Source organism: Biomphalaria glabrata, chromosome 2 (assembly GCF_947242115.1).
Source record: "Biomphalaria glabrata chromosome 2, xgBioGlab47.1, whole genome shotgun sequence".
Lineage (NCBI taxonomy): Eukaryota > Metazoa > Mollusca > Gastropoda > Planorbidae > Biomphalaria > Biomphalaria glabrata.
In genome coordinates, this window is record NC_074712.1 from 306719 (window position 1) to 331623 (window position 24905).

The 24905-nt window shown below is 34.8% G+C and overlaps 1 protein-coding gene across 7 annotated transcripts in view; it reads right to left on the reverse strand.

Moving 5' to 3' along the window:
• Positions 1–4715: 4715 nt before the first annotated feature.
• The window catches only part of LOC129924414 (uncharacterized), a 31842-nt gene continuing 11652 nt past the window's right edge, over positions 4716–24905 (reverse strand). For 4 of the 7 annotated variants that reach the window (XR_008776340.1, XR_008776339.1, XR_008776338.1 and 1 more), the window contains one exon: positions 24695–24786. Coding sequence is in view for 2 of the 7 variants with exons in the window: in XM_056018645.1 (XP_055874620.1) it covers positions 6672–6742; positions 7375–7483; positions 9527–9636; positions 12686–12737; positions 14690–14752; positions 16719–16799; positions 16929–17004; positions 17738–17856; positions 22828–22845 (699 nt within the window). In the remaining 5 variants the exon portion in view is untranslated. Of the gene's footprint in view, positions 6743–7374; positions 7484–8995; positions 9091–9526; positions 9637–12685; positions 12738–14689; positions 14753–14973; positions 15374–16718; positions 16800–16928; positions 17005–17737; positions 17857–22827; positions 22957–23046; positions 23111–23218; positions 23278–23448; positions 23566–24178; positions 24288–24382; positions 24485–24607; positions 24787–24905 lie in introns of those variants that run through there. The other 3 variants (XR_008776342.1, XM_056018645.1, XM_056018646.1) reach the window with 3 other exon arrangements.

Genomic DNA, 24905 nt, shown 5'->3' on the forward strand with positions numbered 1-24905 from the left:
TTTCTTTAGAGGGAGATACTTCTGACACCGTCAAGCCGGTAAACTTGTGACCTGATTACTGAAGCAATAGGCAGCGTGGCGCTGAAACTTGCATAACATTCTTCAAAAGGGTCCTTCGATGGGAAGTTTTACCACATGATTGTGCATATCTAGTCATGTAAACTAATACTTTGATATATAATTACTAAATTAGATAGAGACTTAAATTAAGTTATTAGTTAATTTATATCATATCTAGATCTACACAAAAACTTCAAAAAGCACTCACTCGGTGTCAGTCGCTCACTGCACTGTCACTAAGTCTAAACCCCTGCTCTAGTCACGCCTAGTGTCACAAAACGCACTGTCCCTGGCATGGGCGTGACTGGGACACTGTCACTGGTCCTAATAACTAGAGTCTAACTAGACTAGTAACTTATTATCTTATATAACTATTATAAGTATTATTTAGTACTAAGACTAAGTTTTAAGTAGTCGAGTATTAATTAACTGACTGAGTTAAGTATAGTAAATAGTATATAAAGTATACTTCCTAATACTATAGATCATTAGATCTAGACTAGATTGCTGATTGATTTAGTCTTTTGACTCTTTTTTATTTTTAGAATAGTCGATAGATCGATCTAGTATCTACTACTACTACTACTACTAGAATCACCATTTAGACTTAGACGCCTTAGCAATAGATCTTCAGTCAGACGATCTAGACTGCTACTACTTACTACTAGACTAGTCCATAGTTACTCATAACTCATACTCATAGTATGGCATAGTATTACTATTACTAGTATAAGTATAAGTATATAACATAAGTATTAGTAAGTATCATGATTATCATGGTTTCTAGTCTAGTCTAATCTATAGATGCGGCAACCACTGAACCAGTCATCTAAGATTCTAGATAATAATAAGAATAAAAATAAAGAATAATAATAGATTCTAATCCTAGATAGATCTAGATGTCAGTCTAGATTTAGATCTTAGCCAAAATAGAATCAGCGGTAAAACTAATCAGCTATCTAGGTACTTAGATCTAATTACTTTACTTAGTTATGCCTAAGGCTAAGGCCCATTTAATTAAAAATCATGTAAAAATTGTAACAACGAAAAAATCTTATTTTGTTTAACAGAAGAGCTCATTACTACCCAGACGAAAACCGTGTCAAATAACCCCCTTTTTTTTTTCTCTCTGATGTTGATCCGAAACGAATACCCATGTTTGAAATGAAAAAAAAAGATTATACGAAACATTTTAAAAGTATTTTTTACTGACAGTACCATAGATTATATATAGTCTATGACAGTACTTATATCTATATGTCTATACTAACTGAACATGCTATATCAGATAAATGACCTCCACGTTATTTTCTTTGTTATAATAATAAGACTAGTCTTTGAGTCCGAAGATTATATCTTATTTTATATAATTATATAATACAGGAATGCAGTATTTCGTGTGGCTGCGCAGTCCCAGCTGTGACCTACTTATTTTGCCACATCCAGGGTAAGCATAACCATTGTCCGCAGGTGGTCGATTGAGATTTTCTTTTCGCCGTCTGCGTTTGTCCTAGGGAGCAGATTTTCATTTGGTCTCAAATGTGTATCTCGCGGCCTTCGTGAGTGACCTCCAGCTGTCTTGTTCTGAGGCCGCATGCAACCAGGTACTCTCTTCTATGTCAGCCAAAGAAAGTTGACGCCTAAGCTGGTCTTTGACTTGTTTCCGTGGGGCGCTTCTGTTACGTCGATCACCTTTTAGTTCACAAAAAAAAAAAAAAAAGACTGCCTTTGGCATACGTTCGTCTCCCATTATTATAGCTTTTATATAGCGCTACTTTCATGCTTATAACATGCTCAGAGCGCGTTTGGTCCAATCTCATTTGTGGACCAGTGGGAGGAGGGGGTATCTAGGAGTTGGTTTTCCATGCTGCCTTTAGGCGCTCAGTAAACACAACTCTGCCCGAGTCGGGTGTCGAACCTCGATCCCCCTTCTAGGTAGCCAAGCCAAGCCTCTCGACCACGCTTCCCACGGGATACGTGCCCTACCCAGCGCAACTGTCGCACCAAAAAAAGTCCCTCTATACTGTCCATACCGGCGTTCGCAAGGACATTGCTGTTTGTAGTGCGGTCTTGCCATCGTATATCCATGATGGAGCGCAAGCATCTTTGTTGGAAGCGCTCAAGAAGTCTTAGATGTTTCCTATATAGTGTCCATGTCTCAGAGCCATACAGAAGGGTTGAGAGAACCACCAACTGGTAGACACAAATTTTTGTAGGCAGGCGGAGCGATCTGTTCCGCCAAACTCTCGCCTGAAGGCGTCCAAAAGCGCTACTGGTCCTGGCGAGACGGTTATCAACTTCCCTTGAAAGTGAGGCGTCATTTGACATTATACTACCTAGATATGTGAAGTGGTCTACCACATTAAGGGGCTGTCCGTTTACGGTGATCCTTGGGGCTGAGTATGTTTTATTGGGCGACTTCTGGAACATGAATTCTGTTTTCCCGAGGTTAGGGTTAGGCGGCAGCGTATGTAAATTCGTTTACCGCGTTCTGGAGGTCATGTTTATTGTGAGCTAGCAGGGCGCAATCATCGGCATAGAGAAGCTCCGTTATGACCATCTCCTTTGTTTTCGTATGGAATAGTAGACGTCGAAGATTGAACACATTGCCGGTAGAACGAAGCCGGATATAGATGCCTTCGTGCAATCGCTGCCTCAATGGACCCATCTGTCGCGTAGTATAGACAAGTGTCTTTTTCTTTCTCCTAACTCTGTTTTTTTTAAATTTCCTCTACTGGTAGTACGTGTACGGGGCGAGAGTGTCTTGTATTTTTTTTGTTGTGAATTGTTTTGCTACGTCAGAAAGTCCGGTGACATCTATGGGTCTTTTTTTGTCATGAGGCAGTTCACCCTCTAGTTTGGTTGTAGCGGACGGTGTGTTGGCTCGTAAAACGTTATTTGTCTGTACCAGTTTCTCGGACTTATTATTCAGTTGGATTTTTGGGACCCCTGTTTAGGGTGAGTTATTCGTTTGTGATATCTATTATTGTATGTTGTATGAGGTTGTCACTATTTCTATTTTTAGTGTAGAAGTTGAGAGTATTGTGTTTATTTCGTTATAGGGTGCCAGTGTTGGAGTTGTGGGCGTCGCTTGCCGTCTCAGAAATACATATTGCAGTTTTTTTCATTGTCATTGTCAAACTTTACTATTACCAAGGTTGGCAGTGTGTGACGCCAGTCGGTCAGAGTCTGGTGGACCATAAAGCCAGGGTGACAAGTTAATAGCCGTAGCAAAGGTGCTTAAATTAATTATTGTATAATATCTTTATATATACCTATTATATATATATATATATATATATATATATATATATATATATATATATATATATCTAATATATATACTGTCTATTTGTCATCCTCATTGTACATACACATATATGTTTCATACAATTAAATTCATTTATTTGTGTTGTTATTTAAACTATTCACCTAGTTGTTTACTGTATGTACGACTGTGTGTGAGTGATGTTCTTGTCAGGTTGAACCCCGGGACCTTAACAGTATACAGCTAGTTAAAAACGCAAATAAATCCTAAACCTGACACCATCATTATCGAAAGAATCGCTTGCAAATGTCCCCCAGAAAACTATGAGAGAGGAGCTCGACGACCTACCGACATCTGAGGAAATTGAGACAGCAATATCTAAACTAAAAAAAAACACAAGGGACCTGGCTCTGATGGACGCTGAAATATTTAAAATGGGTGGTGTCGCCCTAACCGAGAGACTAACAGACTTGTTCGCTCTACGCTGGGAGAAGTGCGTGGTCCTACCTGAACTTCGAGACTCCGTAATCATATCCCTATACAAAAAAGGGTGACAAGTCTATCTGCTCAAACCTTAAAACTATCGAGGCATTACACTTCTGTGAGTAGCAGGAAAGATCTTTGCTCGAGTGTTGCTCGACCGACTAACCCACTCTTTAGTGGACTAGATCTTATCTGAAAGCCAGTGTGACACAGAGGTGCCCTTTCTGATCACTTTCCAATAGAAAATGGCGTAAAGCAGGGCTGTGTACTTGCTCCTACTCTATTCGCTATCTTCTTTCTTAGTTATAATGCATTTATCACTTACTTGATCTATATTATTAAAATAGAATGGCACCCTCCTTCAAATTCTTTGGAGTGAAAATACAAATCTAAAACATAGAACATGTTATATCCTCATGTTTACTTTCACTAACAAGAAAAGTACGTTTGTAGAATATACATCATGCTCAGTTGTTTGCCTTTATTCCCAGTTCCCACTTACTTCAAATTTAGCATATTCCACAGCCTTTAGGTCTATATTATCTCTCCTTATTAATATTTTATACATTTAAAGTTTACTTGAAATTATATAATCATTTTCATTGGTCTAATCTAAATTTTGAACAAATTTAAAGAAATGTTGAGCTTTTTTTTTTTTTCCAATTATTTCAAATCTTGAGCTAAAAGTCAAATGTGATGAACAGAGCAACCAGATCAACATGACACTGAGTCAGAACTAGAGAACTATAAGGTGTGGTTTGGTATTTAAAGTATAGAAGCCACTTGATGACCCTATTTATATATCCCAATAAAATTTGTGTGATGCTTCTTACTCTGTTGTAAATTCTGCCAAGTAAAAGAAAAATTGATGAAACTTGAAAACAAGATTAGAAAACAAATAACTTTATTTTCACTCATTAGAACATTTTGTTCAGCAAGGCATCTGTTGTGGTGTAATGACAAATGTTATGAAAAGTAACAGAACCAATTCTTGTTAATCCATGAAAGCAATAAAATATCAGCTAATATAAATCACATATTACAATATCACTAAGCTAATTTGAAGATCTAATAGTGCTAGGGGCCTTTAACAAAAAAATTGATTGCTATAATTATAAATAACAACTACTACTCGTAGCATAGTCATTGTAGGGTCACATTTCTGTGGCTTAATGTTAAAAATTACACCTTATTCTATTTAAGATATTGATTCTAACTAATGGCAGTTAAACTTGAGTACGGAATGTTTTTATGTACAAACTTCTGCAATTAAGTAAGTAAGTAAAGTTCCCCTTTCAGACCTTGTGGTCTATAGGGCAGATGATGTAAAGGTCATCTGATTCTGTGGCCTACAGTTAACGAGGGTATCATGTAGCCAGCACAATGACCAACCGCCTTTACTTTTCCTCAACTAATGCCAGGTACCCTTTAGAGCTGGGTGGACTCAGAGGGCCCAAACTTCTGCAATTACGTGATAGATAAATAGTTACATATCTACCAGGCAGTGGCCTCGAAGCACTTCATTATGGCTCTCAGATTTGGCAGCTACATGCAAAGCATTTAAGGGTGCTAGAAGGATTGAACCAAAGGAGTCTGGGTTCAATTATGGGCATAAAATGGCAAGAATACACTAAATATAAATACAGACTGCCACAATGAAACAAAGATGACCCAAAGAAAAACTGAAAGACCAGACAGACAGTTATAATAGAGCTCATGGTCTGTGTTGATACATAAACAAAACTTCCAACTTCCTTAAACTTAAGACTGTCATAATAAACAGCAATAGAAATTATCTGATATGAATATTTACAAACACATTATACAAGTAGTTTAACATATAAGTTATTCAGAAAAATCAAAACACCAACAAAAAAAAAAAAAAAAAGGATTCAAGACAATACATGAAGATCAAATAGCTATTTCTAATAACTAATTCTTTATGTACAGTACATATTTACAATAGGACAGCTTATTTATGTATTAATACAGTTGTAGTTGTGTAAAATACAACCATGCCTAAATAGCCTACCTTTAAATTCAACCTTGCGAGCTCCTACAAAAATGGTTATATTATTTTTCTTAATTTGTGTCAAAATAGGAGAAATATTTGAGCTTTATTTTTGTTCTTTCTAGAAAAAGATAAATGTGGATGCTCTTTCTCTTTGCTCAATTTAGGAAACCTTGAGGCCTAGTTACATTATTTGTACATCAACAGAGATGACAAATTTATCCAAAAGTAGTCAATTTTATTTAAGGCCTCTAGTTCATAACTTATGAAAACTTAAACTACTTGAGTGAAACACCTCTTGTTCATTTTATTACAAGTATTGACATGAAACATATTCCAATAAAGCATACTTTTAAGCAGAGGATATTCTATATATATATATATATTCATAAATATTAGATATAGAAGCACATGTAACAGACATTTTCAATTCCAGAATTTTTATGAGAAACAAATGGCTAGTGAAATGAAAGACAATTTCCATAAACATCTTTTTAAATTCCATTGTAGAACTTATTGACTAAAAGAGTGTAGTAGCTTGAACTTAAGAAAAATCTTAACAAAAATATCTTGACATATTTCTTTTACAGTCAAACTGTGTATAAACACAATTTGTCTAGAGTCAATGCCAATCTTGGGCTTCAAACTAAAATATATGTTTATTCAAATACTGGTAGGATTCAACCAATCATTGACATGCTTACAAGTACTGTATCTCTTGTACTGGATTTTTTAAGAAGAATGAAGTGGCTTTCATTTGAATTATAACCATTGATTGGTATAAAAAAAAACAACTTTATACTGCTTTTACAAAAACAGTGACTCTTTAAAAGGATGTTATTAGTTCATTCACTTTTTTTTACTTCTCCAAGATTGTTCATTTATTTCTGGCATTTTTGTTTCTTTTATTAGAGTTCTTCCTGAAAAATGTAACCGTAAAATAGAATCAAAAAAATACTTAAATATTTTTAATGAAGATCTATGTACTTACTACTTTATCTATACTAATAGCTACTAAACTGTAACAAATAAATACATTTTATACATTCATTGCCCAGTTCACTTCAACACAGTGCTAGGAGTTAAAATCTAAAGTTGGATTTCATTCAATAATTTGCTATGGAAACACAAAGAGTGTTTGATTCTGTTTTTGTGATCAGTGTCTTTATAATTGTCCATGTGATAGTAAATGTTAAAATTGTGACCCAGAGGGTGTTTATCTTTAAAATCTTTATAATTTTCTTAATGTTTTCCTCAAATAAGTATCCAAGTATGGTTTGTGTTAAATGCCAATGATTGTACTTTTAAGGGCGTATTAAGTTTATTTTTAATGTTCAGATTACAAAACAAGGCAGATATTGAAAATTAAAATATTACAGATGAGAGCATAGTACATTGACAATATTTTTTGTAATGCATAATAAGGACATTGTTTTGGTAGTCTTAATCTTTGTTGTCCATGTTTGGTGATATAATTGGGTGATATAATCTGTGTGTGTAGTGAAATATAAATATATAAAGTGTAAAGCATTACTATTCTGGGCATAATTACCTCTAACCGAGCCATTTTTTTCTGAAGATGACTTTCTCTCTCCAGGCTCACCAATAGCACCTCCTTGCATAGGCACAGCACTCTGAAATTCAGCACCCATTTTATTGCACTAAAAAAAAAAGATAAATAACAATAAAGTGTAAAATAATTGTGTTGATATGAAAACAAGAAGAATATGTTCTTACAAGTCAGTGGCATAAACTACTTGGCTACAAGGAGGCTTCAGTTCGAAACCCAACTAAGTTGTTTGCTGACCGCCTAAATCAGCACAGAAAACCTTAACCCATATACCCCTCCCCCTACATTTCCACACAAAAAAAAACCTTAGAGCAATGATCATGTTCTAAGCATTAAAAAGATACTATGCAAAAATGTTAAAAATATATAGAATGTATATAGTCTATATCCTTTCAGTAATTTTGAGTACGAGAACAAACACATTCAATGATCCTAACCCTTATCAATAGTGCTAACATGGCCAAATTCAAATTTAACTTTCCATCAGGACAATCAGTAACAAATGTGGTATGGACTGAGCAATGCAACTCATGTTTCCAAGCCTGTAACATACTTTTTACTTTTCCTGTTTTCTACATCAGGAATTCCACGTGTCTTTTAACCTCTTAACATGACGTGAACATTAAATCAGGCAATGTCAACTGAGACTGTGACAATCATGACCATCTAACGACAGTCCAGAGCACAAAGCACACGATCTGGCAGCCATCCAAGAAGCAACATAGACTCAACTGAAGGGAGTTGCCCAGAACAGACACCCATGGAGTGGTACTGTTAAAGCCCTATGCCCTTCTGGGAGTCAAAAGGAATAAGTCAAGTAAGTCAACATTGTGACCATCTAATGACAATTAGACAAGGTAGACATCCCTGTGTTAAAATGAATCATTAGAAAAAAGTAAAAGATTATTAATACCTTAAAAATAGTGTTTTAATTAGCATCATTGACTTGAGGAAATTAATACAAGTTACAAAATGTCTTTAAAATCTATTCAATCTATTGTTTTCATGAGCAGGAGTTTTTCTACTTATAAACGTGATGTTCAGCTGAATGGCAAAAGCTGCATGGCTAGCCATCAAGAGTGGGAAGTGTTTGAATTGTGTGCATGTTCTCAATGTTTCAATGAAGTTTGAAAAGATTCCACAGAACAGCACTAAAATGTAAGGACAAAAATTGAAAAGACAGAAAGGAATGAGTCAAAGTAGATTTTGTTGAGTAGAGCCTAATGTTAAGGCTTGTGATACTATAGTTATAATGTTTTTTGTTTGGTGTAATGCACAAATTGTAAGACAAATTTCCTTACGGATAATAAAGATTATTATTATTATTATTATATTATTATAAAAAGTCTCCTTCTCAACTGGTTGGGCATGATGCATTTGTTAAGATTTAAGGGTGTGTCATTGAATTTAAGCTGTGAGGGGATCAACATAATCAAAGGTGAGTCCCAGAATTCACCAGTTTCTTAAATGAACAGATGGCATTGTAAAGAAAAAAAAAAGGCTTAATATAGGAGAAGGGAGTGTCTTAGTAATCCCTAGTTTGCTTGATGAATCAATTGTAAAGTGAAGGGGGAAAACAATGCAAAATACAAAATATACTTACATTCCTGTCTTTTAAAACAGATGCATGTGTTTCCCTGGCAAGGTGAAGTTCCTCTTTTAATTTTGCTACTTCAAATAATAACTCAGCTACTTTTTCTGATTGAAAATAAAACATGTATAGTTACAATAATTGCATGCAATATTTAAATGATATTGATCACAAGGTGGTGTAGCTGAGATATTCAGTTACAAGTGTTCAAAGGAAATACAATGACCATTAAAAGAATGATAAATTAGAATTTCTTAAACCTTGCAAGAATAACATATCAGTAAAAGGGTTAAGTAAACTTGACTCATAAAAACAGATTACAATCTAAACAAGTAAAATTAAACATAATCAATGCTGAGTCCTTAAATTGGTGAAGAATCATTGTATTAATTAAGAAAAAGGCAGGGTTTGTAAAAAAAAAAAAAAAGGCATAGGAATTTTTTTTTAATGTTACAGTTTCCTCAACTATACATGTTTTATTTTCAATCAGAAAAAGTAGCTGAGTTATTATTTGAACAGTTAGACAGTATCTTTGATACTTACATCTTTGCCAAAGATTGACCTCTCGAACTCTTCCATCTTGCGGCTATAGGCTAATTCAATTTTCTTAATAACTTGAAAATTTGGCACTTCAGGAGCTTTCTGCTCACAAACTATTGAACACAAAAAAATTAGAATAATTTTACTCCAGAAAAGTCAAAATTATACAATTATTCTAGCTTGATCATTTGAATTTGGTAAAGACCAATGACCTTACAAACTACAGAGCTAAATAAATAAACACAGAAGAAGCTTTTTTATTTCATTCATCCATCCATCCATCCCAGTGGCGCTACAGCCCATGGAGGGCTCTGGCCTGCTTTAGCACATCCTTCCATTCAGATCTCTCCTGGGCCTTTCGTCTCCACGCCCTAACCCCAAGCTGCTTCAGATCTGCTTCCACGTCATCTATCCATCGCATTCGGGGTCTGCCTTTGGGTCGCCTGCCTTTTGGTTTTTGCCTGTATACGATTTTCGCCCCTCTGTTGTCTGACATTCTTTCAAGGTGACCTGCCCAACGTAGTCTGTTCTTTTTTATTTCGTTCACTATTGGTGGGTCTTCATATAATTGATATAACTCATGGTTAGTGCGTGTCCTCCACCCTGTTTCATCCTGTATGGCACCATAGATTTTCCTAAGGATTTTTCTTTCCCAAGTGTTAAGCAAATTTTCTGATGTCTTTGTCAGTGTCCAGGTCTCACTTCCATACATTGCTGCTGGTCTTATTATAGTTTTGTATATTATTTTCTTGGTTTTACTTGAAATCATTTTGCTCTTAAGTAGATGGTGGGTGCTATAAAATGCCCTGTTGCCTGCTGCTATTCTTTCTTTTATTTCTGTTAGTAGGTCATTTTGAAATTAATAGTACTTCCTAGATATTTGAAAGTTTGGACGTTTTCAAATTCGTGGTCTTTGATTTGGATATTTTGACCCTCTGTTTGATTGTCTCTTGTCATTGTGATGTACTTGGTTTTACTGTCATTGACCTCAAGTCCTGCTGGTCGAGATGCTTCTTCTAGTTGTATGAAGGCTCTAGCGATGTCAGAGGTTTCTTTACCCAATAAGGCAATGTCATCGGCATAAGCAAGGTATTGTAGAGGTTGGCTGTATATCGTCCCTGTTGGTTGTGGACCCATGTTTTCTCTCCTGAAGTAGTTAGTAATAGTTCCCCTTGTGTTTATGTTTATATTTCTTATAACTCTCTCCAGTGTTAAATTGAAAAGCATGCAGGAAAGTGCGTCTCCTTGTCTTAATCCTCGTTTAATCCTAAATTCCCGTGAGTGTTCTCCTTGTATTATGACTTTGCTTTTTGAGTTGTTTAATGTCATATGTATAAGTCTTGTCAGCTTATTGGGTATTCCAAAATCCTGTAGTGTGTCATATAGGTATTTCCTTCTGATACTGTCATAAGCCATTTTATAGTCTATAAAGAGTTGGTGGATTGGTATGTTGTATTCATGGCATTTTTCTAGTATACATCTTAGTGTGAAGATGTGGTCGGTTGTGGATTTGTTGGGTCTGAAACCACATTGGTAGTCACCTAAGATTTCTTCTGAATATTTTCCAAGTCTCTTAGTTATAAGCCTAGACAGTATCTTATAAGTCACATTTAGTAGAGAGATTCCTCTGTAATTACAGCACTTTAACTTGGATCCTTTTTTGTGTATTGGGGTTATAAGAGCCGTTTCCCATTCTGTTGGTATTACTTCTTCTTCCCAAATTCTTGATATTAGTCTGTGTATTTGGGAATGTAAGTCTTTCCCTCCATATTTAATTAGTTCTGCTGTGATTTGGTCCTCTCCTGGTGCTTTGTGATTCTTCATGGTCCTAATTATTTCTGATGTTTCAATGAGTGTTGGAGGGTTCACTAAGGGATCTGGTCCCCCATGCGGCAGTTCATATTCTCCATTGTCTCCATCTTCAGTGGTATTTAGGATCTCCTCAAAGTATTCAGCCCATCTCTCAATGACCCTGCTGTTTTCTGTAATAAGCTGACCATCTTTGTTCTCACACATGTGTGATCTAGCTTGAAATCCGTTCTTTTCATCTTTAATTTTCATATACATTCCTCTCATGTCTCCCTCCTTTGCTAGTTCCTCAATTTGAGTAATCTTGGACTTTTCCCATTCCCGTTTTTTCTTTCTTACAACTTTTGTGGCCCTTCTTCTTGCTTCATTGTATTGCTGTCTAGTGTTCCTGGTTTCTCTCTGTAGCATTATCATTCGGGCATTGTTCTTCTCTTCTATAGTTTGTCTGCATTCATCATCATACCACCCTATTTTCTCGTTCTTTTGTTTAAATCCAACTACCTCTTCTGCTGTTCTTTTGATAGCATGCTTTATTATTTTGCAGTTTTCTTGTTTCAATGTATTAAATAAAAAAAAAAAGTCATGATACTAAAAAAGAATTGAAATAAAGTAGCAAAGCTAATAGGTTAGAGCCATTAATGCATTTGTTTATGTTTTTGTCATGTTCAGTTTTTTCCTTGACAGAATTTGTCCATTTTGAGATGATCTCACATAGTTGTAGTGGGTCAAAATTATCTATCTTGTTTAGTGATGCTCATTTAATAAGACTATAAATGTTTGTTTTACATGTTTCGGATGTTCCTTCAGAGTTGAAGATAGTTTACTTCTTAGTCCAAACCTCCCGCAGGACGACGGGGGATGGGAGCGGGCAGGATTTGAACCCTCGACCATCGATAAATCCGAACGACAGTCTAGCGCGCAAACCTCACAACCAGGCAGCCATCCTTATACAACTATACAAGTACAAGTGTCATAAATTGTATTTTCTTTTGAACTTTTAAAGTGTTTAATTCATACAAGAAAAATAATGTGACTTCCCTTTCCTAGGTTTTTCAGATAGTTTTCCCCTCAAAAAAGCCTACTGCCTACAATGACAACTAGGTATGGATGGGCTACCTGGTCCTTTTGACTTTTTTACTTATATAATTTACTTTTCATGAGCAAGCATAACAAATACCACATACATCTATTTACAAACCAAAGTAATAACCTTCTGACATTGTTAATGGCAAGGGACTATCATGAGAACCTGAGCTAGAAATTTCCTATTATCAGAATGCAATGTCAAACAACTAAGCAAATTTATTTCTGAAAGTTACAATCAAATATTTGTTAGTAATAGGGCAGTCTTACCTTCTGTGTGCTTCAACATAGCTTGTAAAACTTTGTTGTCTTTTTCAAATTTCTAGAAATCAAAATGAAAGGTTTTTTTTAACCAATTATAATTTTTTAAATAAGGTTTATTGTACATCCACTCCCCTCATTAAAGTATTTTAAAAATTTGCCCTTCCATCTAGACCAGGGGTGGGCAAATTATGGCCAGCAGGCCACATGCAGCCCACCGGAGCATTTTATGCCGCCTGCTGACACCCAAAAACATTATATATGTCCACATAATGTGTAAAAATATAATGATTTTAAAAATCTATTTAAATTATTGAAACTTCTGATTCTTATGACGAAGACGCTAAAGAAACATTTCTTTATATGCCATTCTAATAAGTTTAAAGTAAAGGAGGATTTTTGTAATTGGTAATATGTCAAAACATTTAGTCAAAGACACAAACTCAGGCCATTTTTGTATTCAGTACTATAAAGAACTAGTTGAAAGTGTTGGGTTGGCATGGAACAAGATGGCGAGTTTAACAACATGGTGTCCGAGCTTTGACTGAGAAAAACACGCACAAAGCTTTCCTAATAAAATAAAGAACAATATCCCAACCATAAACTCTGACCTCTACACTGGAAAGTTTGTGCAAAGCTGCATTGAATATTAGACATGTTATTGACCCAATTATCCCAGAGCTCAAAGTTATCAGAGCTAGGGGTCTTGATCACAGGCAGTTCAGAGAACTACTTGGATATTTGGAAACCTATCATTCCCATGTTCAGTACTACAGTGTTATCCGCTAGCTTAGCATGTTCAAGGTAATGAGAAAAACTTGAGATCTCAAGGAAGAAATTGTTTTGTTCCTGTGACTTTGTAACTAATATTTCTAAGGAAGAGTGAAAGATAGCCTTTATGTTTGCCATCAACAATGTCGCAGCGGCAACTGGTTATTTGCACATGAAATGTATGTGCATGTTAAATCTTTTCAAACAAAGTCATCCCATTTCTCCAGGCAAGCAAGTAAAGACAGGTTTTGACATTTGCTGAAATGTGAAACTATTTCTAGCAAAAGGGTTGAAAAGTACAAGACTTATTCTTTGATTGTGGAATTTGAAAGCAAATTTTAAGAAGTCAAGAACTAAGAAACAGTTTTCAATATCATCAGTTCACCAATTAGCTGATTCCACTCTAGAGGACACACCTCCAAGCAAATAATGACCTGAAAGAGAAGTTCAAGTAAGTTCTTCCACAGGAGTTTTATGGGTCTTTTCTAGAAACTGCATTTCCAAACTTAAAAAACATTGCTGTTAAAGTTTCCCATTATTAGGGTCCACATACATCTTTGAAAATATGATTGAAAATAAACAAGTGTAAGTAGTCAAGAGGATAACAACCAGTAAGCTAGTTCCACAGTTCAGGAACATTATGCACAAATGTAAACAGTTAAATACTTCATATTGACAACAACTATAATATTAATGTCTTCGATTCCGAAGATTAAGGATGATTACAGTGTTTCACATGACTTCACAAACCCAGTTGCAACCTGCATATTTTCCCGCATTTCGTTCAGACAAAGCCATTGTGGTGAAATGTTATAATGTTGGAGGCCACTATGAAGAGATTGTTAGTAAAATTAATTTAATTTACAACTCTTGTTGTAACTTTTCAATACTGAGTGTAAAAAATTAAAGTAAATGTATATTACAGTACATATAAGAATTAAAAGATATACATAGTTAGTTATCATTTTTTTCTAAGTTGTAAGTACACATATATACATATGTATAAGTGCGGAACCCCATCCCCAATTTTTTTTTAAATGCGGCCCTGGATGAAAAAATGTTGCCCACTCCTGATCTAGACAAACATTGTTCCTTAAGGTACCCTTTCTTTCAAGTTAACTATTCAAAGCTTTAGAGGAAAATATTTTGTATTTGTTTTCATACTTATTTTTCTTGTTTTTTCTGTGTTTAAAAACTACTGACATAGACTTTTTTTTAGGATCATTCACTCCAGAAATTCACCTGAAGAGTCATGTTCACTCTTTGCAGTTCTTCTTCTTTGGCTGTCAGCTGAGATTCATGATTCTGAGGAATAAAAAATATTTTGTTTACTCCATTTGTAACTTAGTTTGCATATTTTCTATTTTTTACACTTTGACTTCTGTATCAACCTTTATTATACTGCAATGTTCTGAACTTAGGGCTAGTCAAGCTTTCATTGTGTTTATTTCCTCCTCCATCTTGTCTTGTAGTGACTGGTTCTAAAAATAAATCTGTCTGTATTTCCTGTTCAAACATCTCTGGGCTTATCACCAGGAGTTTCTCCTCAAGCTCACGGACCTTACTTTCCAATAGTTTTTTCTCTATGTCTGTTTTACTATCCCTTTGTCATGACAGCGATTTCTATTTAGAGAACAATTCATCCAGCTTATCTTTTAAAAGTTCTTCTTCACGTTTCGGCTGGTCATTATTCTGTTGAACACATTTCTCTTGTTTCACTAGGTCCATGCTTTTCCTATCTTGACTGATTTCAAGCTTATCCATCGCACATTTTCTTATCTCATCTAAACCATTTGCAGTGTTCATGTCCGTCTGGATATCAATGTCTCTTTTTTCAGTTGTTAAAGATAAATTGCTTTCCTCCTCCTCTTCTCCTTCACTGATGCAGTCTACTGCTGGGGGCTTGGAGCAGCTGTGGTCCTTAAACTTAATAAAAAAAATTAAGCATTATCAATAGATAATTTTAAAGAAAACTCTTGTATTTGTTACCTAAAAAATTGAAAACAATGCAACATCTTTTAAGTTTGAGAGAGTGGTGTGAGACAATCATCACTTGAAATCATCTTTCTTTACATCTTTATCAGGTGGACTTTAACCATTTTAACGTTTAAATAGAAAAGTTTACAAAGTGGGATTCTTTTAATAGGTAACGTAAATGGTGTTTGAAGCTTAAATGTTAAACAAATAAAAAAGTATTGTCAGTAAAGTTCCCCTTAGTGAAATATAGGGTTATCTGTTTCTGTGGCCCACAGTTAACAAGAGTGTCACAAGGCCTGCATGATGACTAACAGCCTTTACTTTTCGCCACTTAATGTCAGGTACCAATTAAGGCGCCCAAAGATCCTGAAATGAAAAATTCCAGTCTTCACCAAGAGTTGAACCCGGGACCCCCGGCTTGGAGGGCTAGCATTTACCAGGCCTCCTAAAACAAATGAAACATGACATATAACATAAGCACAATAATTGCTGGCAGAAAAAAGTGAACAAAATCTGGTGAAACAAAGATAGGCTCTGACATTACCCTGGGTAACAATACAGGTCTACAGACCAAAATAACTCTACTGGCTTGGAAGCTTTTTTTTCTGGGGGGACCTGTATGGCACAGTCAGATGTTAGCTTAGTACCTGGTCAATGTTGGCAGTTCAGAACTCAATGATTTAAGAGCTTATGCTTCACCAAATGTTATTAACTTTATACTTAAGTACCCTAGTGCTGCTTTGATTTGTTAAATGTCATTTGTTTATTTATCCATTTTAAAAGCTGCTGCGCCAACAAAGAACTCATTTTAAGTCTATTGTTATCCCATATGGGAGACAAACATATGCCAAAGACAGTCTTTTTTGGTGAGCTAAAAGGTAACAAAGGCGCCCTACAAAAATGCTTCAAAGACCAGCTTAGGGGTCAACTTTCCTTAGCTGACATAGAACAGAGCACCTGGTTACATGCGGCCTCAGAATGAGACAGCTGGAGGTCACTCACAAAGGCCGCAGGATACACATTTGAGACCAAAAGAAAATCCGCTGCCGAGGACAAACACAGACGGCGAAAAGAAAATCCAAATCGACCACCTGCAAACAATGGTTATGCTTGCCATGGATGTGGCAAAATATTTAAATCACAGCTGGGGCTGAGGAGCCACGGGAAATACTGCATTCCTTACTAATCTTTGGACTCGAAGACAAGCCTTATTATTATCGTACAATACATAAATATTGGTTTTATAAAACTTTAAATGAAAAGTGCTAATTTATTTTAGCTATCACTAACAAACCTCTAAGTGATTCATAAAGTTCAACTTTTCCAGCAAGTTTTGATTTTCTTGTTGAAGTTTACTAATGACAGCATACAATTTCTGTTAATAAATAAAAATAGACAGTTTTTCACCGACCCCTAATTCAATTAAAAAAAAAATGTATATACATGATATCTTATATCTTATTTTCACTTTATGAGCACAGGTTTTTTTTCAAGTTCAACCTACCTTAAATGAATCCTCCTGTAAAAAGATTTTTTGATAATCTTTGAAAGAAAGATTCAAATCCTCTATTTTTGGAGATCTGAAGTAAAAAGGTAAAAATTGATTATGTAAAACATATTTAACTTACTAGCAGAGATTTAGACTTGTTAGAGTGCATGAGTTTGGCCTATTGTATAGTACACATATGGTCTTTTAATGAGCATATATATGTTTCAGAGAAGCAAAAAACAAAAGTTATATTTAATGTTAACATAAGTTTGTTTAATTTTTAGACAGATGGTTAGGTCTAGTACGAGGCACAGGTTCAAATATTTCTTGCCATAATTATTTTCAACATCTGATGGAATTATTAACTTGGCATGTTCATCATTCACTAGCCTGTTATGATTTCACTTCAATAACCTTTTTGTTATTAAAAAAATGTTATGAATGGTAAAGAATTAAGGAGAAATGTAAGTCCTTTTTAATAAAATTAAATAATCATTAAAGGACCAAAAGTTATTTTAGTTTCAGATAACAAAATAAAAAATGAAAACTCTCCTACTATGGAAAAGTTAAATCTAGATTTAGAGACTAGTCTCTAGATCTAGAATATATTTTATGATCCAGATTTAATAAGAATTATCTTATCTTACTTATCTTATATAATACAGAAGTTACTTCAAAAAAGAAGATGATTACATCCAATGCGTCATGCATTTAGTCATGCATATTAACCAATGACTTAAATTGTCTTAAATTCTGCCAAGTCACTGGTTTTCCTGGCTAGCTCAGAATTCTTTTGTATTATAATTATACATATTTACACAAACCTTATAAATAACACCTTTAAAACAGTGGAAACAGCAATCTTGAGATTATTATCCAATGTTCCACCTATCAGAAAAAGCAGAAGAAGAAAATGTAAGCTCCTTGCTTCAAAGACCTCAAACTTGGTAAAACATGGTGAAAGAAACAAATCCTGATGTTTAACAAAGGGAAACTATTCAACATTCATTTGTAAGTTATTGAAACGTATATCTTCTTATCTTATATGATACAGATGCTACTTCAAAACCGAATATGATTATACAGGAGGAAGAATAAAGAAAAATTAGTTTCAAAATATTAATGATGGGAAAGTTGATCCAACAAAAAAAAATGCTGTTACTAAAGGATGATGGAAGTGTCATTCTGGAGAAAACATGTAGAAAGTAAGGCAAGGGTTTATTCTAGAGCTAAGAGATTGAGTCCAGTGGAGAACATAGCATGAAAATTGTCCACTGCTTACAGAAAGAGCACATGCATAAGTCAAAAATACAAAATTTGTTAAAGTCTGTTGGCTGGAGGGCAGTATGCTGGCTGGTGGAGACAATTTCACAAGTGATAAGTACACATTTAAATGTTTGTTGATTTTTATTTGGGAAAACAATGGTTTTTTAAAAATATTTCAATGAAAAGAAATGAAAAAAATCAAAAGAAAAAAAAATGCTCACAATAAATCCTAAAAAAGACATACATAGCTTCTAATTTTCTTGACTTTTATATACAATATGATAGTTGTAAAGAAGATGATTATGTCCGACGCGTTATGCATTCAGTCATGCATATTAACCAATGACTTAAATTCTGCCAAGTCACTGGTTTTCATGGCTAACTCAGGCAACCCATTCAGTGCTCTAATAGCACTAGGGAAGAAGGAGCATTTGCACAAATTTGTCCTGGCATATGGGATGAGGAATGTGCCTTTATCTTTGTGTCTTTCTGAGTATTTTATTAAATTTTGTTTTTGTCTTTGAAGATTATGGTTTAGCGTTTTATGTATAATTGCTACTTTACTTTTGAGTCTTTTATCCTGAAGGCTTTCTAAATTTAGTGATTTTACTAAAGGTGTTACTCTAGTCAAATGTGAATATTCGTTTGTTATGAATCTCACTGCTCTATTTTGTGTCTGTTCCAGTTTCTTAATGTTTTCTTGAGATAAGGGGTCCCAAACAGAGGATGCATATTCTATTATTGGTCTAACAAAGGTTAAGTAATATTTTAGTTTTATGTTCTTATTTGATTTATAGAAATTTCTTTTAATAAACCCTAATGCTTTGTTTGATTTTTTTTATAGTTTCATCAATATGGAGATTCCATGACAGTTCTTCATTTATTATAACACCTAGTATTTTGCATTTTTAGTCAGTGTTACTGGTTTATCATGAATAAGAAAAGTGGAATTAAATTGTTTTAGTTTTTTTGTTTCTCTTAATAACTGACATTTTTCTGGGTGGAAAGACATGCTCCAATTTGATTCCCATTTCTGTAATTCAACTAATTCTCTTTGTAAAATTTCTGTATCTTGTGTTTTTATTGTTCTATATACTATGCAATCATTTGCAAATAATCTGACTTTTGTTCCTGAACTAATGCAATTTGGTAAATCGTTTATGTAAGGCCCATTCTAGCTGCACTGTCCGAAATGATGCTTATCTTCTCTTGTATCTGCTGTTGTGTGTGAGAAAGAAGTGCCAGGTCATCTGCAATGTCAAGGTCGTCTAGCTTCTTCCAGTGTCCACTGTATACTATTCCACTTCTGAACAGCAACTTCTGCCAGTCATCCCCTAATATGACTTCCGGATGATATTTGTAATTTTTTCAGGCACTCCATACTGTCTCAGTAATCTCCAGAGGGTCTGCCTGTCCATGCTGTCAAACATCTTCTCATAGTCTACAGAACTGACAGAGAGAGGGGAGTTCCATTTCATGGACTGTTCCAGAATGATTTGTAGCGTCGCTACCTGATCTGTGCATGATCTCTCCTTACAAAATCCAGCTTTCATTCAGTTAAGCAGAATGCAGTTAAACACTTTACCTGGCATGGACAGCAGTATTATCCCTTGATAGTTGGAGCAGGAACTAAAATCACATTTCTTGGGGAGTTTGATGAGGTAGCTCTCCTTCCACTCTGGTGGCACTTCTTTTTCCCATATCTTGACGAAGAGGGGTATGGTTACTTCACATTGGGATGCTGTCAGGTCCTGCAGATCTGTCATTCTTCAATTGCTTGATTGCGCTGCAAATCTCTTTCTTAGTGGGTGCACTGCACTTGATAGGCAGGCCTCTTGCAGCTGGTGGTATCTCTGTGGTGAGTTTGCATGAGTAGATCTGTTAAGTAGCCTCCTGGAAATCCTCGATCCATCTCTTTGTGATATCACTTCACCATTCTTGCCATTTACTTGTCTCTCTGGCTTAGCAAATTTTCCAGATTTTGATGACTTAGTACAGGTCATTGGTACTGTTCTGAAGGGCTGTTTGGTACTGTTCTGAAGGGCTGTTTCTTCTGCTTTTGCCATGCTTCATTGTAGTTCCTCCTGTCTGTTCTTATGCTATGCTTGGCATTCCTATCTATTTCAGCATATTCTTTTTTGTGCTTTTCCTTTTGCTGCTCTTGTTTTACTGTTGTTCATGCCTGCTTTCTTCTCTCTTCTTTCTTTTATCATCTGAAGAGTTTCTGTTGAAATCCACTCCTTGTGTGTTTATGACTTGGACTCTAGTACTTCTTGGCATGTACACTTTCTGCCACGTCTATTTTCTACTGTTTCCTCTTCAAGCAGCTCTTTTAGGAGCTGGAACTTATTTGATAAAATGACCTTGAACTCTTACCATTTTCGCAGTCTTTCAGAACAATGGTGTTGTAGTGTTGGCATTGGCTGGACACTCCAGTCCAACTCTTCTTCAGCTTCAGTCTCACTCTGGCGATCAGAAGATGATGATCTGAAGCAACAACTGCTCCTATCACCAAGTTGCTTGTGGCACCAGGGGTGCCACCCATGAGACCAAGTAAACCCTGAAACCAGAATTTCCAAATTTTACAAACCCTGAAATCATAAACCCCAAACTTTACCAACCCTGAAACGTACCGCATATAAAATTTAAGCACCAAAATTTTACGAAAGAAGAACAGTATTAAATTACTACCTAGATCTGTATCATAATATGCCCCCCCATGTTTTAAATATGTAATTAGTAAGCTTATCATTATAATAAATAGAGTTTGTGTGTATTTATTGATAAAGCTTGTAATACAAGTTAAGAGGATTTAGTACAATTTTATATTAACAATGTTTGTAACCCCCCCCCCCCCAACACACAGTTATTTTAAATGATGTTTCTCTCTTAACATTTTTTCCCTCATTATTCTTTTGAAGCAGCCTACTTTAATCAACATTGATAAAACTGATTCCATCAATGTACACGCATGGACCTGTAAATCTATTGCAACAAGATAAAATTGATTTTGAGATTTAGTACAGATCTACTCCAAAATGAACATTAAGATTTAGTTTCTAATATTTAAATGTAGACCTAGATGGCTAGAATGTGCTGGACTGCCTATACATAATTATAATTTATTTGTATAAAAAAAAAACTATAAATCTATTGACCAATCAATCTATTTTTTCTAGCCTTCAGGCGAATGCAAACTTACTAATTTAATTCTTCAATCATTGATTCTAGTTCTGATCTAAAAACGATATAAATATCCTAAATCTAGATCCTACTTCTATAATACTGTAGACATAGGCTAAGGCTCTATGTCTATATGGAACCTATACAAATTTTAAAATATAAAACACGGGAAAAAAAAAAATTTTCTCACTCGTGAATTTTTTTTTCTTTCTATTTCTAGATCTAGGACTAGCCGCTAGGTACGCGAGTAGATCTAGACTATTCTAGACTATATCTATACTAAATACAAGACTTTACAGTATAGATCAGATCTAGATTGATCATAGAAATAGATCTAGACTCTAAATCGAGCCGATTCGAGGCGCGTTCCGTAGATCTAGAAATTCTCTATAGATCTAGAATGTTTACACTTTTTTGTCACTTAAAAAAAAAAATACTGTACCGGTAAATAAAGCTTAGTGCGCATGCAAAGTGAAAGTCTCGCGAATAGCGAGATATGAGACTGGTCGATTTTGTTTAAAAATGGCGGCTCGCGCGATCGGAACTAACAAACTAAAATTAACGGGGGAAAATGACCAGAAATTTCGAAAAAATCTAAATCAACTAAAACCCTGGATTTTTACAAAATTGTAGAAGGCAAACCCGGAGGGGGGGAAAATCGGACCCATCAAAACCCGGATATCTTCAAATCTTTCTCCATTTTTGTTCCACCTAGTCTATGCTTTCACATGATCTACTTATATCCTATGAGAGCATTGAAGTCACCCATTATGATGAGGATGTTCTTTTCAGGTCTGTCATATATGATCGTAGTCTGCCTGTTGTAAAAATTATCCTTCTCCTCCTCTTTACTGGGGGTGTAGCATTGGACAATATCTAAGGTCTAAGTTAATTCTCTTCTTCACTGTGTGGAAAGAGGTTATTATTCGTGGCCCATGCGCATCCCAACCAATAAATGCTTTCTGAGCTCACTGAGAAAGCATCAGGGCTACTTCCTGAGTGTGTGTAGCCTCCCACTCATGCCCTGAGTATAAAAGTAGCTCACCCAAAATCAGTAATTTCTGCCTGGAACCAGTCCATCGTGACTCGCTGATTCCTACAATGGTGAGGTTGAACCTTTTCATTTCAGCCGCCACTTGCACTATCTTCCCAGTCTCATACATGGTCCGGACGTTTCAAGGACCGATGGTGGTGGTGGTCCTGGTAGAGATGATGGTCTTTGGCCTGTCAGCTTCCTGGTGTCTCTGGACTTCCAGCTGGAGGTCCATCTTTTCCCAGGTCCATGACTTCTGTTGATTTGCTATTTTGTGTTTCTATAGTTAGTGGTTGTTTTAAAAGGGTAGGGTAGCTAGCCCTATGCCCAACCCTCTTCCTTTCTCAAATGGGCTATGGATCGTCCTATGGTAGAGTTTTTGAAAAAAGTAAAAATAGCACTTAATAAATATGAAATAGAAGAACAGTTTACCTGGTGCGGTAACAACATTCGGTCTTATCTCTGGCCCAGGTGAACTGTGCATAGTTTCGATTAGTTGTTTTGACTAATTTCAATTTGAAGTTCTTGATTATTGCTGTGAATGTCTTTAATTACAACAGCCTGATGCATGGAATTGCATAATTCATTTATCAATTGAATACATTCTATTCACTTCACAGTAAAAAAAAATAGATCTGATTAAAGTCATACCTTATTTTTCTTTTGTTTGGCACTTTTGGCAAACTTTCAAGTGTATAATGTTTCTAGACAACACCTGCACAATTAAATATAGATGTAAGTATGTGTATATGAGATTAGGAAAAAGAAAGTAAACAAAACTATTGAGCAATATTAGAGTCATTAGTACTTCTACTTGAACTACCTGGAGTCTGGATGAACACAGGCTATCATTCTTGTCTTTGTTTTTCCACCAATTGAATCCTATACAAAAAGTTTATTCTGAGTTAGTGACATGAAAATATAGTCTAACATCATTAACAGCCTCTTAGTTTTGAAATCCAGAAGGTGTTGTTTCTTTTTTTTTATAAAACACTTATAACAATGTAAACATATATTCATCAAACAAACTAAATTCATTGAGCCAGCACTAACCCTCAACAAAAATGTTAATTTGGAGTTTCTGTAAGGGATGTGACGTTTTTTTCCATAGCTCAGAGACATGATGACATTCCCTAAGACAGAGAGGGACTTATTGATGTTTCTAGCCTCCTGTGTTTTAAGATAAAATAAAATAATAAAATATTTGAGTAAATTTTTTTTTCAGTATACTTCTTGACCAATTCAACCTCTTTTTAAATATTTAAGTTTTGAAGCATCTAATTAAAATAACAAGAAATGTATTATTAAAAATTTTAAAATATTAGTACCTGATTTTAAAAAATGTGTATCCCTAAAGGAATTTGAAAGATTACAGCTTACACCCAAGCTCATTTTGGTTTGATTGCATTACTTTAACACTTTTAAGACTAGAACGAATTAATTATCTAGTAAATTTATTATTTTCATAGGCTAGTAGCAAGTCAAAAATGTACATTTAATATATAAAATTAATTTTATGCTCAATTATTACTTGCATGATTTTTATTATCAAAGTTAAGAAACTATACTTTTTTTTTCGTTTATCTCTATTGAAACATTTAAACTTAGCTTACCAAACATTTCCTTTGTAAAATTTCACAGAATATAAGTAACTTTAGCAAAAACATAAAATTCAGCTAGAATCCATTTTGACATTAGTTTTCTATCATAGACTATTTCATGAGCAATTATCAGAAATTAATATTATAACTTTCTTCTACTCCTAAAGAAAATGAAGAATTACTTTGAGCCAAGTGCTGTCAGTGTTGGTAGCTTTCTGTCTCTCTGATCCTGCCAGATCAATTAGATTTATCTGTGATATATTGCTTTTTTTGGAAACAACCTACTTCCTCCTAGTAGTTAAACACAGACAAAATAAATGTCTATTTGTACATTAAGTGTACATGTTTTAATTAACATTAACATTTAATTGAAATAAAAACTATACCTTTGACTCTATTTTAACTGTAAAAACAGCATGAGAGCCCGAACCCTCTCTGTTCATGGAAGTAGGAGCTACTCTACGATTCAACCAGCCCTTGATTATTAACTGAAGACAACAAAGTATGTTCCATTCCTTTAAAACTCAATTCAGGCATATTATTATCAAGAAAAATCTTACAAAAAACAAAAATGTGTAAAACTAGAATTAACTCAATGATGGCTTTAATACCTGATAAGCATCTCTTGGGTTGCAGATAACTTGCTCAATGAGTCCATCTACAAAGACACCTTTGTTCATATTCTCACATAAGCAAATACCTTGTGAAGCTGTATCCAAAGATCAAAGATTTGCTCTTGATAGATTTCTAAAAAGGAGCAGCGACACAAAAACTGTTTTTTACTGCCATGCTGTGAAGAGAATTAAAAAAATGTTATGATTCGTGTTTTAAACAAAAGTGGGGCAGAAAAAAAAAAGGAAACATTTAAATCTAATGGTTTCATTACACCAGTTAAACCTTATAAAAACA